The 18571-nt window shown below is 34.1% G+C and overlaps 2 protein-coding genes across 6 annotated transcripts; one reads left to right on the forward strand and one right to left on the reverse strand.

Moving 5' to 3' along the window:
* Positions 1 to 1732: 1732 nt before the first annotated feature.
* Positions 1733 to 10382, reverse strand: LOC106759339. 5 transcript variants are annotated; one of them, XM_014642472.2, is made up of 9 exons: positions 9929 to 10219; positions 9783 to 9845; positions 9098 to 9182; positions 8759 to 8970; positions 5941 to 6783; positions 4405 to 4454; positions 3986 to 4296; positions 3664 to 3821; positions 1734 to 3215 (listed from the first exon to the last, which is right to left on the reverse strand). In XM_014642472.2, exons 4-9 carry the CDS (start codon positions 8915 to 8917, stop codon positions 1989 to 1991), a joined length of 2748 nt encoding a protein of 915 aa, XP_014497958.1. In that variant the 5' UTR covers positions 8918 to 8970; positions 9098 to 9182; positions 9783 to 9845; positions 9929 to 10219; the 3' UTR covers positions 1734 to 1988. The 5 variants fall into 5 exon arrangements, with proteins under 5 accessions (XP_022635653.1, XP_014497958.1, XP_014497957.1 ...); XM_022779932.1 differs by lacking the exons at positions 9783 to 9845; positions 9929 to 10219 and adding an exon at positions 10241 to 10382 and having other exon boundaries at positions 1733 to 3215; positions 9091 to 9182; XM_014642471.2 differs by lacking the exons at positions 9783 to 9845; positions 9929 to 10219 and adding an exon at positions 10241 to 10382.
* Positions 10383 to 11323: 941 nt separating this feature from the next.
* LOC106758132 (sterol 3-beta-glucosyltransferase UGT80A2) lies at positions 11324 to 18388 on the forward strand. The gene is made up of 14 exons (XM_014641062.2): positions 11324 to 11522; positions 11670 to 11842; positions 12278 to 12520; positions 13000 to 13111; positions 13649 to 13819; positions 15005 to 15068; positions 15265 to 15322; positions 15429 to 15606; positions 15754 to 15884; positions 16465 to 16567; positions 16657 to 16733; positions 16810 to 16857; positions 16951 to 17100; positions 17911 to 18388. The coding sequence occupies exons 1-14, from the start codon at positions 11426 to 11428 to the stop codon at positions 18130 to 18132; spliced, it is 1827 nt and encodes a 608-aa protein (XP_014496548.1). The 5' UTR covers positions 11324 to 11425; the 3' UTR covers positions 18133 to 18388.
* Positions 18389 to 18571: the final 183 nt, after the last annotated feature.

Consider the following 18571-nt stretch of genomic DNA (forward strand, 5'->3'; position numbering starts at 1 on the left):
CCACTGGAAGAGGCTAGGGAGAGAAACTCAAAAGTGTGAGTGGTGTCTATGGTGACATTTCTGTCTGGATATGCTGCAACAAAACCACGAGAGTTCTTNAGAGCCTCTAACTCTTGTGATGTTAGAACTGCACTGAAGCCATACATGGCATGGTTATAGGAGTACACTATCTGTTTCTGTGATTGNNTGNATGAGAGAGCAGGTGTTGCTGATTTTATGGACTGAACGGTGGATTCAAACCAATCATGATGAGTTGAAAAGACAGTGGGAAAAAGGGATCTGTCCATGTGTACTATGTATGTGGAACTCTCTGCAACACTGCCATGATGAACCAGTAGAAACCAATGAGTAATGAAGAGCATGAAAGGATGTGGAATCACAAAGTTAGCCATAGCCTCCCTCATTGTTTATGCAACTCAATGAAAATTTCTTAGTTTGAAAAAGCTGATCATATCACGTATCTTATATAAGAAGTTTTGGTCTGTAGAATGACAAAGATGTTGACATGTGTAATTATTACAAACTGTGGAAAATATAATTGAAAGATAATGGGACTTTATTTTTTGAATCAAAGGTGCTTTGTGATGAGAAAAAAAAAAGTAGACCTTACTTTTGTGACTGATGCAAAGTAATAAGTCTCACGTAAGATTTCATTATTGCATCAATTAGATCCCCAATGCTTAAGCTAACCATAAAATAAGAATCGGATAATTAGTATTTGTTAGTATTTATTATAGATAAGCAGGGGATGTTTGAAAATTCACATTTGTGTAGATATCATATTATTCATATGAATATATATTATCTGAAAAAATTAAAATTTAATTTCTTTTAAGTTAATTTTAATTAATATTATAATTAGTTTATAAATAGTTATCGTGTTTAACTCGATTCATTGTCATTTTTAAATACACATGCACGTTAAAGTGTATCAGTAATATGAATATAATATTATTGTAGCAGGAACATATAACAGGAAAATTGTTGTTTCCAGCATTGAGTTAATCACAATTGGCAACTAACTTCTTTATATTAGCTTTTTTTGATGACCAGATAAGTCAATTGAAAGAAGGAAAGAAAAAAGTGTAGACCTTAGCCTAGTAAACTAAAGAAAAAAGGTCTATTTGTGTTCTACCTGCATCAAAGCTTATTCAGACAAAACTAAAGAAAGAACAATTACAGGTCATAAACATATTTTATATTGTCGTTTGGTAGCTTATTTTCTCTTACAACTTATAACTCTGTATTGCCTCTGTAAAAGCATTACATTTTCTATTAGGATTCAATGTCGATTACTCCTTTGTTATTGACTCTGTTGAAAGATTGATTGTCATTTATTATTTTCTGTTTAGTTAGTGAGAATTTCCATTGGAAATATAGCGTACTAGATCATTACTTTCTCAGTGTCATTAACACAAATTCAATGAAAAATATCAATTTACTGTTCTTTTCTAAAAATTGTAAATTATTTGAAAAAATAAAGGGAACAAAACAGACTTTAACCAATAAATTTTTATATTAAATGATAATAAGAATACTTTATAAAGAAATTAAAATTTTATTTAAACAAAACATTTAAAAAACAACAATTTAAAATAAAATAAACTAAATTGTAAAATTTCCTTATCAAATAAAAAAACAAATCAAGGAATGATGTACTAGAGAAGAAGATTAACCATAGCTGATGTGAAGCATAAAGTCATTCACTTATCTTCATATTCCAGGATTAAGATATTATATGTTTAGACAGATTAGATTCATAACAAAAGAGTGCATTTCATATGATTCCTCAAATAAATGCCAACCATTTAATATCTCTAAAAAATTCAGTTGAATATGAAAATCAATGTTTGGCAGCAAGTCACTTCAATCTCCTACATTTTACAGATTGCTAAAACTACAAAACCATGCATCATTTTTACTACAACCTTTTTGCAGTTAACAGTTATTAACAAAGCTTGTCATTTAATCATCATCAACGTTGAGATCTACAAGCTGGCACGATGATCATCAGATATGGTCTCTTCAGAAGAAGTGTCACTATCAACAATGATCAAGTCATCTGGTTTCTGGACACGAGGTTCCAGAGACTTGTTCATCTTCACCACCCCATATTTTCTTCTTGAATAGGTTGAATAGTAAGAACCATTTGGCATGTGTGGCTCACTTGCCCTCAGACCATTGAACCAATTTTGAGGTACAAAGCATGACTTGCTGGCATTAAAGCAATGATCTGAAGTTCCTGGCATGTCTGGGTGAGAACTCAAGGAACCCACTGCAGACATATTTGGCATGATTGGAGGAGTGTTAACAGCTTCCCTGAGCCAGTGGGGCAAATTATTTGTCGCAGCCAAACAATTAAAGGGATAGTCATTCGAGTAAGAATTCTGCCTGCAAATGCTCAAACTTCCAGGAGAGTTGAAAAATCCTAGTTCATACTTGTCTCTGTTGTTGTAATTGGCCTTTCTGGAATGAGTAGTTGGCCTATGACTGTGCGCAGTGGTGTTACTTTGAAAGTTATATCTGGTAATAGGTTTCTTCAAATGGTTACTCTCCCAGAAACTTTGTTTAGGATCCAAGTGGCAAAAGTTTCCTTGCCATGATGCCACAGCTGCTGCCCTTTCTGCTGCTTGATACATGAACTGTGGAACATCGATATCATTCAAAAGTTTTAATTGTTCAGCCTCCCACCTCTCAGCAAGGTCCCCTGGTACCCTTGATGGTGAAAACCGCAATCTAGGATCCCTTAACATGGCATCCCAATTGCCCCTACCATGTCTCCTTACACCAATCCAAAGAAAATCCAACTCCTCTTCAGACCACATGATAGGGTGTGGCTTCAAATATTCTTGAAAATTTCCTCTTTCATTTAAAGCTCTTGTTCTGTGTACAATGTTGTCAAGTACTACCTGGTTCCTGGGATGCGATAGTTTCCGGTTTGGTGATGAAGACCGACATAGTCCATCTTGGACAATATCTATAGTTTCAGTGGTTGAATTTGACAAAGACAAAACTGACATACTATTAACAGAATCACTGACTCTAGACTTGAGCTCCTTAGGTAAAGACAAGCCCAGAGAAAGAGAAATCATAGGCATCAATTTTTGTTTATTGGGTTTTGTTTGTTGAACCCTCATTCTTTCTTCAGTCATCATTAACTGAGTTTGAGTAATACTTGAGCAAACACCGGCTGTAGTCTTTCCTTCTGAAATCAGCTGGATATACAAGAGAATAAGGAGAACCAGATATCAATAATGGGGAACACAAACACTATCATGTCTTTTAAAGGGAAGATATAACATGAATTTCATCGTTGATGTTTATAAACAGCCCCATGCAACAAGCTTTAAAAGAGTGTGAAATGCTGCACTTGGGAAGTAAGACTAACAGTGCACAAACCATTTTTTAAGAAATCCAATTAAGGAAGTCTTAGTACACATATCTCCAACCAGGATAAATAAAAACATTTATATTTCCAATTGAGATAAAAACACTGTTTTATCCAATCTGTTATTGGTTAACTACTTAATCATTATTTCTAGCTTTTGTTAATTCTTCCTAAATAGGAATATGTTTGCCCGGATTTGTACATTGTAATTTTCTTTTCTAAAATATAAAATATCACCTTTGAAGTTATAGAAATGCATTGGCATCCTATTATACCTGTGTATTTCTAGCATTTAAAAGGTCCAGTTCAGAAACTTTATCTTCAGCAATGGCAGAACTGCTGCATGCAGATTCCAACTTGGACGCAGGAGCTCTCATCCTCAAATGAAAGGGATGCTTCTCAGCACCCATGTTTAAATCAACAATGTGCTGTTCTGTATCACAAGAAAATTTATATGAAGAGTAAGTTCTTTAAATAAAATGAAAAAAATGCATGATGAAGCTTCAAAGAAATATATAAATCAATAAAAACTTCACAATTACAGAAAAAATATTTAGATTGATATTTCAATGTTTGAGGCTAAGGGGAAAATCTTACCCGCAGAGTTATTAGGCAGGTCAAACTGAGGTTGGTATTCAGCAATTTTCATCATTTCATTGCCCAAACCATGTTCATTGGCCTCACGCAAAGTGGTTTGTGACTTTTGTAGTTCCTGATTAGTGCCTGTTGCTGCAGGATAGGGATCTTCAGAATCAACTTTGACAGAGACTACCTGACAATCCTTATTAAGATGTTGGTCTTCCGTGTGAATCAGACAACTGTGGCTCAGTTCTCCTGTTCTGTCTGTATGAGAGACATTTTTTCCAGAGTCTTCCCCATGACAAAGTTTCTTTCTCATGTCTGTCATACTGTTAGAATGAAAGCACTGAATACAATTCTCCCCCGCGGCTAATGGTTTTCTATTGGATTTATAATATTAAAAAAAAAATGCAGAGTTGAGATTTATGAAAATATACCATGTTTCAGAAACAACTCCAGGGGAACACGGAGAATCGCTACTTTTGACCTGTCATAAAATTAAGAGCTACTGTTATTCACGAGATCTGTGATTAATTGATTGATGATCAACATCAAAATTTTGTCACAAAGTCAATCCCTCTATGAAACTCAGTAGTTTTCATGATCAAGATGTCCTACAGCTCTGTCTAATATATAGAGTACCATTTTGAATCTGTTTACTCCCATGTCTTTAAGCTATTATCTGTTGACTTTGTTACTAAATCTCTAGAAAAGGATTAGAAGAGGAGACAAAAACCTGTATCTAAGTTGGATAAAGAATTTTAAACCTACTAAAAGCTTTGTATGATTAATTGTTCTTTTGGTCTCTCTTATTTGAATTGTACGTGACTTTGATCCTCTAAGTTTTTGAGTCAATTAAGTCCCAATTTTTCAAAATTAAGCAAATTTGGTTCCTACATTTTCTATCTAAAGCCTTTTAAATTCTCACTCAATCTTCAAAAAATTGAATTAATTATATGGTTTCTGTTGAATATAATGAAAAAGTATGTATGGAATTAATCTCCCTTGTGTTAAATATACACATAGGTTCTTCTATTTATAATAAAAGAAATATAGGTTAAGCCCAAAATACAAATAAAAAATAATAACAAACTAACTAAAGATAAAACATAAATATAAAATAAAGATAATATATCTAATAGTTTCAAACATTAATATGCTCAAAACTAAGTAACCAGATATCAAAACTTCCTATCTTCAACCCTGACCTTTGTAGGAAATTCTTCAACTTTTTACTGTTAAAATTTTAAAATTATTTCATAGCCAAAACTCATCATAAACCTCAAAAATATTTGTATAGAAAATAAGAATTTTAAGGTTTTAGGGAAAAACTTTGGTGGTGGGGCCAAAATTTGGTTGGTTCTAAAATTAAAGGTACTTGATTGGCTCTAGAATAGTTTGTAAGACCAAAATAACACAATAAAAAATAAAGGAACAAAAAGTACAATTAAGTTAACTTTTCAAGTTAACCTAACTGCAGAACAGACTGTAAAATTAGTGATGGATAAATACTAAGTCAGATTACAGGATGATTTTCGTCATGATCTAAAAAGAGTATATAGAAATATACCAATCCATGGATAAAAACTACTTGCAGTTGCACTAAAAGACCAATGATGTTTAAATATAAGTATAAAAGTTTGTTGACAACATGAGGTTCTCCACACTCAAAATTGTAGTTCCATAATATACACTAGTCCAAGAATTTGTGAATAGCAAAGCTAAAATCCCTTTATCCAAGTGAATGAAGTAATTTATAAATCATCAAATCATTCACTGCATTCACATATAAAGATCATTAGTAAAGGAGAAAAATGATAATCCTAAAATTTGCGATAAATATTAATACAAAACTTAAGAAGCCTCTACAAAATAAAATCATCACCCAAAGTAATTATCTTATAACTTCATGAATAAATAAAAATTTCAAGTAAAAAACCATAAGGTTTAAGAGAATCACCAGGAAGCCATACTTTTTCTTGAGGTTGACAAAGCTCCCCTCTTTCTCCAAGCTCAGCAGATTGATTAAGATCTGTCAGGAAAGACATAGAGCAACTTCTACAAGATTTTTCGTATTCAGTTTCACTCAATGTCTTCCCTTTTTCTGAAAGCTCCACTGATTGATTAAGGTCAGGTACATTATCTACCGGACATTCCTCACTAGATGATTCATCACTAGAACACAGATTGCCATTTGCAAGCATACTCCACTTGGTTAACACTGAAATGTTTTCCTTCGTGTGCAATAAGCTCTTTTGCTTGTCATTTCCATCCAACCACTTTTTTCTTTTGTAACATCGACTGAAGGTTATTAGAGGACTGGTCAAGTTGGCCCGAATAACCCTATCTACTGATGGGTTTCCAATATTACCTTTGGGGCGACAACCAGTAGGATCATCCATTGAAATATTAGAAACAGTAGATGTATTGACTTGCGCAGAACTGATATCCCTTGTGATCAATGTTTCTGAGTTGACTAAATTAAAATCATTGACAGCACCCAATTCAACTGGCAATGAAATTTTATTAGAACAGTTGTCACATCCATTACAAGAGCTTTCGCCGGCACAGGAATTTCTCTGAGTATTGCAATCATTATCTGAAGTCTTCTCTACTATGGGCAATTCACCATCATCCTTCTTCATGTTATCCTCACAAGGATCCTCTGTTGAAAATGATTCATGGGCAGTAGCCATTGTTTCTGTTGCATCATTGTTTCGAAGCACTCCTGTCTTAGGATCACCAGTGTTTTGAAGCAGAGGCAATGATGAATAATCCAGCTGTTTGAAACATGGCATTTTCCCACCACTAGTATCCTACAAAATATATAGATAAGTAAGCCTGTCAGATGCGATCACAAAAGCTCTCCATGTAATTGGCAGTTAAGTGTTATTCCAGTATATACCCTGTTTTGCTCCCAAAATTAATTTATTTGCTCTGTAATTGATAATTATAAGAAAGATGGATGTTATTGTAATGCATCACATCACCAGAGAAACTCCACAAGAGTGTTGTTTACTTGATATTTCCATTGTTCTTTAAAAGGAAAAAGGAAAAAACTGAATTTTAATGGCCATGATATCCTGATATCCCAGCATCAAAAGAACTTTCTCAACAAAAAAAATCACCTTCCTCACCTGTAAATATAACAAAATAGTAAACTATTGGCTGTTTAAATTTGTTACCCAGTTATCAGCTTTCTGGATTCCTCCCCTCACATCCCAAAATTGCAGTAGGCCTTCTTGCTTTCATGTTTTGTACAGTATACAACAGATTTATGAGTATTTCAAAATTTGGTTATATCTATGAGTATCTCAGAAGTTCTAAAGGGAACAAGTCTAGCATTGAGTAAACTGTGAATGATGATTTTTAGATAAATTTTGACTTAGTCTAATTTTTGCTTTTATATATTTGGGTTAAATATGTTTTTAATCCTTTAACTTTAATTGAAAATTGAAATTAGTTGGTCTTCGAAACTTTAGACCAATTTAGTCCCCCATCTTTAGGACTACGTGAATTTGAATCTTTTTAACCAAATTTTGTTAAATTTATTTCATGTTTCAAATGTGTTTCTCAATTAACATTGAAGCAGAAATATGTCAAACAATTTAAACAAATCAAATGTTATTATGAAACGCATTTGAAACATGAAATAAACTCAACAAAATTTAGTTAAAAAGACTAAATCCATGCATTTTTAAAGTTGCAGGATTAAATTGGACCAAAGTTTTGAAAAGAGACTATTTTCAATTTTCACTAAAAGTTAAAAGACCAAAAATATATTTAACCCTATATATTTTGACTTAACCTATTGGTTATTTTACTAGGTCAAAGTCAAAAATCATTTGTTATTATAGAGCATTACCTTCTTATCCTCTCACCAACTTCTTTTCTTCTTCTCTTCCTCCAAATTCACAATAATATGGGGAAAATATATTATATTTTTGTCACTTGGGGGTGCATCTTACAAGAGCGTATTCAAAACTACCTCAAAGATTTTCACATTACTAAGAAAAAACACTACGAGGAAAATAAATCGGTAGGGGCCTTGTTTACATAAAATTTTCCATAAACACTTGTAGGAAAGGAGATAAAAAAAGGTGTAATGAATTAAGCTTCTCCCAAAAGATAACATCAAACTATACATTGGAAAACTTAAACGAAAAGAGGTTCAATAAATATTATGCTCATAAGTTCATTTAGCTTATGAGAGAAGTTCAATTTATTTTACCTTTTTCTTTCATAAGTGCTTATAGAGAAGTTTATCCAAAAAGGTCTGAAGTTATTGTTTTCACACGCCTCTAACTACATCTTTTCTCTAATCACAAAAACAATCTCAAGAAGTTAATTTCTTACTATAAAATTAAAAGTTATCCATTCCAATTTCTTTATACTTCTGTAGATTTTTACTCCTGCCAATATACATCAATGCATTTAAAAATATTTCGTGTCAAGGCCCTCACAATGCTACCTTCACCTGTTAGCCATGAGAGTTTACATAAAGTACATGAGGCCCAGTAATATAATGTCATAGTTTTTCTCTCTGGCAATTCACTCCCAATATACACCAATGCACTTAAATCCAGTATTTCGTAACAATGAAAACCATTTTTATTTGAGAGAAATACATTAATGAACCTTGCCACTGGCTAGTAGTTTATGCCAAGGCCTACAAGAGTCTTGTTAAATCTTGTTAGATATGGAATTGCAGAAAGAGAGAAAGAGAGAGATAGAAGTTTGATGCTCCATGAACATATCAACAAAACCAGAAGTTGGTTTTAAAAATCTCACCGTCTTTTCTTCATGCTTTTCTGATGTTTTCTCCAAAGTTTGGTTGTCATTATGGGCATCTTCACACACTGAATGATGGTTACAATTCCCATGGATAAAATTACTAGTTAGAGATTGACGCCTTCTTTTATAAGTTAGAAACACTTTGTTCCCAAACATTTAAACTTCTTTGGATAAGAACTCCTTAACTACTGGATGCTAGGCTTGGAGCACTGAAGAAGACAAATTACAACACGGGTCACCAATAAAGTCCATTCCACTTAAGAGTCAAGCATTCACCACTGAAATGTAGAATATTATGAACATAGAGAAATAAATGACAAATTGAATACATCTTACAAATCACAGGACACATCTCTCAAATATTGGAATCTGATAGAGTATATCTTCAATCTACAAAAGCAGTTTAAGTCCTGATTTTAACCTGCACATTAGTTAAAAAGCCCTTAAGGAGTTGCAGTTCATATAAACTAATATGAATGAAGCCAAAAAGGGTAAGCAAGTTTCACCACAGGCATTTTAAATATCAAAACAGTATTGTGATGACTGAAAATCTTAAAATGCTTTAGTGCCATGAAACTTTCATTTATAATATATATGCAAAAGCAAACTGGAAACTAGTCCTTTTTTATAATTTATACAAAAGGACTAGCCAGCTAAGCACGGGACATGTTTCTTGCAAAGAAAAAGTGGCAAGCTCAATAAGCTGAAGTAAAAATGTTTATCTTTCTTCTACAGAGAAGTTCAAGGAACCTCTTAATGTGCCACAATATTAATTAATAAGCCACAAGAGCCCATGATTCTGAAAGAACCTTTGCCAACGGTAGCAACAACTGGACCAATAAGGTCCTTTTTGAGGGTATCTAACACAAAATTCCACATAGAAGCAATCCCTACCCGGAGAAACTTCTACAGTTGCATCTTTAAACAAGAATACTTTTCTTCCATGACCATACTTCCCTATTCCTATCGACATTGAACACTTCATTAACCACGTGAACCCACAGAAAAACATTTCACTAACCTGACCTCCAACAAGTCACCACCATCCACACTCCATTTTCAGAGCACAAGAATGAAAACGCTCCTTTTAACACAGTTTGTAAGCAAAATATGAGATAAAATCTAAACGCCCCATAAAAACAAAAAGAAAGAAACTTTGCTTATAACCTGAAGCTCCACATACTTCAAACACAAACCCCACTATTCCTTTTTCTTTAGACACAAAAAAAAAAGGAATAGATTCCTTGCAGCAAAACCTAACGAGAGAATGGGTCCATTCACACTAAAGAATCACCGGTTCACATTTACTATTCAGCCATTGTCCACAGCACCCAGATGAATTTGTGAAATTTCAAGCCATGCAGTACGCAAAAAGAATCAAACTTTGGCAAGCAGTCAAGCAAAAAAGAAAAGGAAATGATAAAAAAACTCATGGAGAAGCGCAAAAAAAAAAAAAAAGAAGAAACAGAAACAGCTTACAAAAGAGAAAGCAGAGACAAGCGAGCGGAACAATAATACACCAAAGTTGAAAGCTCTTCCTGTTGTCAGCATCTGTCTCTACTCTATAGTACTTTGAGAAACTTAACAAGAGGTAAGATCAGTCCTTGTACAATGTATTTGGTTATGTTTTTCATTTTTCTTGTTCACGTTTTCCATTAATAAATAATATTATTAATTATTAATAAGCAACATCAGAGCCACACTCACTCACTGACAAAAACCTTTGCTTTTTGCTTGCGTTTTCACGCCAGCAATGACACGTCGCTTCCATGAGGTTATGTCATAGGCCCAGAAACGAGAAAGGCCCATCTTTTAACCTGATTTACAAGATTTCTTTTTGCACCTCCATACGTTTCCCGCTAAATACGAAAATTCTCACTTTCTTCTGCAGGTTTAAATTTTTTTCAGATTTTTGTAATTTAAAAACTTTCCGATTATTCCACTTAGAAGTAAAACATGTCTTTCAAATTTAAGTCCTTTTTTGCATTAAATTTTTAAGTTAGTTACTTTTTTTATAATTTAAAAATGTGACTAAAATAAAGTGTACAAATATCATATTACGAATTAGATGCAAACCTAACATATTAGGAATTACATATTAAAAATAATATGGAACTTATATTTAATAATACTTTTCACAATATACACCAATATACATATTAGGAATTAGATATAAACCCCATATACACCAATATTAAAAATACTTGACACAAACTTTTAATAATATTATATTTAATAATTTAATTTATAGGTTAATTTAATATTTTATTATTAAAAACTTATATAAAATGTATGTATTTTTAAAATAGCTATTATTTCCAAAGCGAAAAAACATGCTACATGTTGGGGGACACCGTCCATGCATGACGCCAACGACAACTATGCGGTGGTGACGCGCCGTGTAATCATCCATCATTCCATGACAGTCAGTTATGTTAACGCGGCATACGAGACGACGTGCTCTCTAACCGTTCCACGTGGCAGCCACCTCGGATTTTGTCATGCTTTCCCCTCCCCAGAAAATTCAAAAAATAATAAAATGAAAAAAGGAAAAAGTGAAAAGTGTAAGCATCAGAACCTTTATTCCTTCCTTCGCATAACCATAAAGCGTACCGAACCCTTCATTCGATCTTGGAAGTTCTCCGTTCGCCTCTCTACATTCCGATGGCGAAGGAGAACGTTCTCCACCGCGCGACCTCTTCCTCCAGTGACATATCAGTCTGTTTGGACACAGACGCCACTTCCGCTCCCGCCTCCGCCGGTAACCTTTCCTTCTTCATCTTTCCCTCGATTTTACGAGATCGCTTCCATACAATTAGGATTGTGGAATAACGGTAGTGAAAAACAACGACAAAGACAATTCATGCGGTTACGTGTATTGCTTCTTCTTTGGATTGTTCTTACGCAGGGCCTGTTCACAGGAATCCATCCTATGCGCAACAGAACACTCCTGCGCCTACACCGGCACCTACACTTGCACCGGTTAACGTTGATAATGATCTTACGAGAGTTAGGAGCAAGGGAAGCAGTGCAGTGGCGCTTGCTAAGTTCCTTGACGCGAAAGTACCCTTCAGGGAAAAGGTTTTACCAGAATTACTGTGTTCTATAATTATTCTTCGAATTTTATGCAATTTAAGCCTCGTATGTAGCAATGTTTTGCTGTTTGGAAGGTGGACTTATATAGCAGGGCAGGGTCTGAAGTGTAATTTTATGCTGTGACTTGTTTCTCGGTTGGAATTTTGTTGTTGGGAAGATATATTTATGCATCAATTAAATCGGAGGATAATAGTGGCTTGCTGAACTGTAGTTTTTGTGTTGAATGGGATCTCAATTGTGCATATCCCCGCATATACCTAGATACATTATAGGTTGCTGAGTATCCTAACAATCATTCTGTATTGGTCACGTTTTCTGATACTACTTCAAATTATTTCTGACTTTAAAATATTTAACTTAACGCTTTTAAATTGTCTGCATGTTTTTTTAATTCTTGAAAACTGTTTGCAAATGTGTTAGGTGCAATGGATAAAACGGGCTTCCGTACTTAAGGCTGATGGTACAGTTGAAATTAAAGTTCCAGGAGTAGGAAGTAGTCCTCATGAGCATCATCATGTTAAATGTGATGAACCTCATGATGAATTTTGGGATGCAATACACAATCAGGATATTCGATCTATCAAGCCACTTCAAATTGTAATGCTTATAGTGGGCACACGAGGAGATGTCCAGCCATTTATTGCCATGGGGAAGCGTCTACAGGTTTTTGCTTTCCTGGTTTCTGAAGTATTAGTTTTACACAATGATCATGTACTGCAAGAATGTGTTGTATATTGTCACGTTGTGTTTATGGAAGTAATTACGGTTCAAAAGGTTTAATTTTACTCTGGAAACATTTAATAGTAATGGAAATAGGTTATCAGTTCTTTGTTCTGAAATTAAGCTTTTAATGTCTTTATGAAATACTTTTGCACCAAGCAAAAGTTTTCTAATTTAATAACTTTAGTGCCAAGATCCTGCTCTGGTTTGCTTAATTGCTTTTAAAAGCCTGGGAACATAACTGGTATCCTCCTCGTAACTTGTGGTTCAGGTTTTATGTGCAAGGGAGCTTACTGTACATTTATTTTCTAAAGCATTTTCATTCTTTCCTCCTTTAAAAGCGTAGTTTGTTTTAAACTTAACTACTTAAGTCAATTTTAATCGTATGTAAGGCAACCTAGTTGAGGCTGTGTCTTTTGCAGGAAGATGGCCACAGAGTTAGACTAGCTACTCATAAGAACTTCGAGGATTTTGTCTTGAATGCAGGCTTGGAGTTTTACCCTTTGGGTGGAGATCCTAAAGTTCTTGCCGGTTGTAAGTGTTTCTTGTCTTAATCCAAAGAAATATCTTTCTAGATCCAACTTGCTTTAATTATTTAAATTGAGTAATAACATCACCGGGTAATGACTTCTCATACTAACTTTTATTAATAACTTGCCCATAGCATTATTTGTAGTTTTCTACTATTTATTTTCATAATTCAACACAAAAATAATTAATCAGATGGATGTAGTCCATTTCTACCAGTGGAATGGATCTCATGGCCCCCCATCTCTCCTTAACTAGAAATGTTATGCATGCTGTAGTTATTTGTCAAAAAAATATGTACACACAAAAGAACTTTATCTAAAAAAAATGAAGAACACTATAGCTGGAATAGAAGGTAAATCTAAAAGTTGATATAAAATCACGAGGTTTACTCCCCAAGAATCAATGATACATTTTTTGTCATATGGAGGTGAGGAAATGTTTATACCACTGTTTACTAATATAAATACTTGTAGCCGTTTAAAGAATTCCGTTTCTTCTCTGTTCATGCTTTCAAATTATATATTTACATGTTTTCTTCAGATATGGTCAAGAATAAAGGCTTTTTGCCATCAGGACCTTCAGAAATACACATACAAAGAAATCAAATCAAGGAAATTATTAATTCTTTGCTTCCTGCATGCCACAGTCGTTACCCAGAGTATAATGCAACCTTTAAAGCAGAAGCGATAATTGCTAATCCTCCAGCATACGGTTAGATTTTACTTAGATTTTTTTTTTCTTTCAATTTCATCGTGCTATACCTCATAATCATTATAAATAACATTTAAGATAATGTAATTCAAATATTTTATCAAGTAATCTGTGATTGCTATGTAACGAAAAGTTCAACCACAGACTGTGTCTCATAAAATTTATGGATTTTTATCCTCTGAAGTGCTTGGTAAGTACAGCGTAGTAATCTCAAAGTTCATTATAACTGCGACTATATTTTATCTGTTAGTCCATCAATGGTTACTAATTCAACACTTCATAGATTGAAAGTACACAACACAATCTAAAGTTTAAATTATATTTCTCATCAGAAATGAAGAAGCAATGAGAAAAAAATTAGAGAGAAATCTGGGAAACATTTGTTCTGAAACTATAAACTGCAAGTCTAAATCATACGGATTCTGTTACATTGACTGTAACTGGTTAACTGATAAGGATAGTTAGACTTGCAAATTCTAATTTGGGTAGACCGAGGGAAAAAATATCTGCAGAAAAATTGCTGGAAATTTTTGTATTGTGGTTTGGCAGCTTGTTAATATTGATGAAGACCTTTCACGAAATCTTCGTACAGTGGCTTTTTTCAGTTGGGTTAGTTTTCCGCATCAGGGTCTCTGACCCGAAGACCAAGTTTTCTAGAGCTTTATGCTGATTAAGTTTTAAACTACTGAATTAAAAAAGTGGGCAAAGTCAAAGGCATAGGCATCAAGATTGTATTGGCAGCAGCAGCTTTCATGTTTTTTTTATTCATTCTTATTTGATGGGCAAACAGCTAGACTAGATATGGTTTGTAGGATTACTTCATTTCATTATGAGAGTGAAAAGGGTATAGTATTAGTTTAGCAAAGCAATGAAAAATAAACTTATGGGACACTTTTAGTGGCTGTGAAAAGTAACTCATGACAGAAAGAGAGGGGAAGAAATCCTAGTTTTCTCAAGCTGACATGCATGATGAAAGACATTGTAGACTAAACAAGAAATTCCTCCTTTTTATTACGAAATCCCAAAGATGGAAACTACTAATAGGCTATTAGTAAGTAGAAATAAAGTTCACTGACAGAGGAATATAAATTACTATGCCTCTAGAAAGTTATCTGATATTATTCACACCCGTTTGTATTACTAAAATATATTGTATGTTCTTTTAATGCATATGAACTTACGCAGGGCATACACATGTTGCTGAATATCTAAAAGTTCCACTTCACGTATTCTTCACAATGCCATGGACGTAAGTCTTGTTTCATAACACAGGCTAATCCTACATTTAATTATGCATGTCTATAGTGATTTACGTCCTGTGTTTATCAAGCATTTGCTTAGGATCTAAAATCGTTCTCAGTAGTCATAAAGAACAGGTAAGCAGATAGATTAGAGGATACTTTTGCACTTTGATTATGCATGACAATGTTTTACAACATTTCCAGGCCTACTAGTGAATTCCCTCATCCTCTTTCCCGTGTTAAGCAACCAATTGGCTACAGAGTGAGTTCTACTCTCTGTCTGTTAATCGTTAATCTAAAATTAGCCAATATATTAATATCCCATGGGATTCTAATTTATCGTTTTGTTTGGTATTTTCAACTATCAGCTGTCATATCAAATAGTTGATGCTTTAATCTGGCTTGGAATACGAGACTTGATAAATGAGTTTAGGAAGAAAAAGTTGAAGCTAAAGCCTGTTACATATCTAAGTGGATCTTACACTCACCCTTTTGATGTGCCCTATGGTTATATGTGGAGCCCTCACTTAGTCCCTAAACCAAAAGGTTAGATATGTGTTTATAATGTGCTTTCCGTTTTAGTCCTCACTTTTCCATTGATATTGTTAGTAGATAGGATTGTGAGAAATACTACCACATAATTATTTTGTGGAGGATGTCGTGATAATACATTTGTCTTTTACTGATTTGCAGACTGGGGACCTAAGATTGACGTTGTTGGGTTTTGTTTCCTTGACCTTGCTTCAACTTTTGACCCACCAAAATCGTTAGTAGATTGGCTTGAAGAAGGAGAAAAACCTATTTATGTTGGATTTGGTAGCCTTGTGAGTTTCTATACTGTGTTTAGGTCATCTAATTAACCTCTGATGAATCTGCAGATTACACTAAGTAAGATCCGTTAGTAGCAGATATATATATATATATATATATCAGACTTGGTGACTTGTTCCATACTAAGGGTTATATTAAAGGTGCCTCACCTTTTGATCTCTAATTTTTCTTCGGAAGTTGCCTGTGAGAAGGGGAAGCTAGGAGATAATTTTTTTGAGTTCTTCCTGGAAGTGCCCATAAAGTCATTTTAGTTTTCAAACTAAAATTAATGAGAAACACCTGGCTTTAATGAAATTCCGTACAATTGTAATGAGCGCTTACTGAAGAAGTAATAATGACTTTATACTTTGAGAAAGAAATATAGAAAACGCTTGCTGAAGAAGTAAAAATAAAGGCTCTTCTATTTCATGTATTTGTTTGCCAAGCAGAGATATGAAACTGCGGAAAAACAACCACTATATGTATTGAGCTATAATTCTGCCTTTGATTGTATTAATCGTCAAAATAGATGTATGCCGTCTTTAAAACCTTCAAACTATATTGTCATGTAATATTTATTGGTCTTTTAAACAGCCTTTACAAGAACCAGAGAAAATGACGAAAATTATAATCCAAGCTCTTGAAAAAACAGGACAGAGAGGTGTTATTAACAGAGGGTGGGGTGGTCTTGGATCTTGTGAGTCATGATTTCTACTTAAAACATGACATTGGTATACTATTTAAGCTGATTTGATTGTGAAGCATGTAGTAATTTCTGTTTCTCAGTGGCAGAACGAAAGAAATCTGTGTATTTGTTGGACAACTGTCCGCATGATTGGCTGTTTCCCCGATGCACTGCTGTGGTAAATTTTCACTCAGTGGAAGTGCTAATTTTTTTTTATTTAAATTTGAGTTCTGCTTGAAAGTTGCAAATTTCAGATACATCACGGGGGTGCCGGAACAACTGCCGCTGGTCTTAGAGCTGAAGTAATGTATCGTGTAATGTGAATTATTGCAATTTCAATATTCTAATATTATATTCATCTCAAAATAATATCTTTTCCATTCTACATTTTGCAGTGCCCAACAACCATTGTGCCATTCTTTGGGGACCAGCCATTTTGGGGAGAGCGGGTACATGCTAGAGGAGTAGGTCCTGCACCCATCCCGGTGGATGAGTTTACATTAGATAGGCTGGTCGATGCCATACACTTTATGCTGAAACCAGAGGTAATATTTAATTTGATCACCGATCAGAGCAGTTAGTATTGTGAATGTAGCATATAGAATGTGTTCCAGTCTACCCTTGTTCACAATCCATAAATATCTCATACCATAATTTACCACGAAAAAGGATATGCTCGACATTAATGTTTTGCTTGGCGATCATTAGTAGTTTATGCTTATCAAACACCCATTTATTTACTTTGGTGACACACCAATTTATATATTTTGTCATGGGAAGTGACATGTCTGCGAGACAATATCAAGTAAAGAAAAAGAACAATTTACCATTCCTCCCGAAATACAGTATGGAATCATATTAACAACTGGAAATGACTTCACATCAGTAGTTTCCCCTATTTCTTTCTTTAGTTAGGGAACAACGCGTGTTGGTTTGTTATACTTCCTGCCTAATGTGGTCAACACCATATACTTTTATACCAATGAATTATTATCTTGGAACTGTAAATAACTAGTGAACTTTAAAAAACATTTTGAATTCTTAGATATGAACTAAATCTACATGTCTTTTAGAGTTTGAGAACCAAGAATATTGATATGAAAGTATAGGAAGCTTGACCGTGTTTAACTGTGATCTAAACATTTTTCTTTTCTTGTAATGATGACTAGAAGAAACTTGGGACATTTTACATGTTATTCAAACCCGTCACTACTATGTTGACGCTAGTGAGAGTTTCCGTTAGTTGCTAGTACTTTGTTATTCTGGTAATAGGTCTGCGAATTCATTGCCATCCTGAAATGCTTTCCGTTTTTACTCTTGCTGATGATATATATCGTTCTGGGCCTTATGTACAGGTGAAAAGGCGTGCTGTTGAACTTGCTAATTCCATGAAAAATGAAGATGGGGTGCTAGGAGCGGTTAAAGCTTTCTATAAACATTATCCGGACCAAAAATTGAAGTGTGAAGAGGCCAAGGCTTTAGCCGCCGTAACTAAACCCAAGCCCATTCATAAATATTTCTCTTTACGAGGATGTTTAGGTTGCTCTACATCTTCTGTGGATACACATCGACCATAAAAAGAGAAAAAAAAAATACATAAAGCAAACTCGTCCATGTAATCATGTTTGTCATTCAGTGTCCCTGGTGATTTCGTTGAGCTTCTGCGTTAGTATTTCTGAGGGATTCCAGTATACTCCAATCACTGTCAACAGATGTTACCTTACATTTTGTTTTACTTGTAGTAAACGGTTGTTAATGAACCAGTATTTTGTAGAATATAACCAAACACTTTCTATAAATTTATGGAAAGGAAGTTGCAAATTTGTTGGCTTATTTTTGTGTACTGTTCTCCTCCAAGCATTATATTCAATTAGTGACTGTCCTCACTCCCTTCTTTCTTTATTAAACTATTAGACTCACGAAATGTACATACACTAAGAGTGATAACAACAGAAACTTTTTAATACGTGATTATCATTTAAGATTTATTTAAAATTACAAAACTGAGTATGAGAC

The sequence above is a fragment of the Vigna radiata genome, chromosome 4, assembly GCF_000741045.1.
Source record: "Vigna radiata var. radiata cultivar VC1973A chromosome 4, Vradiata_ver6, whole genome shotgun sequence".
Lineage (NCBI taxonomy): Eukaryota > Viridiplantae > Streptophyta > Magnoliopsida > Fabales > Fabaceae > Vigna > Vigna radiata.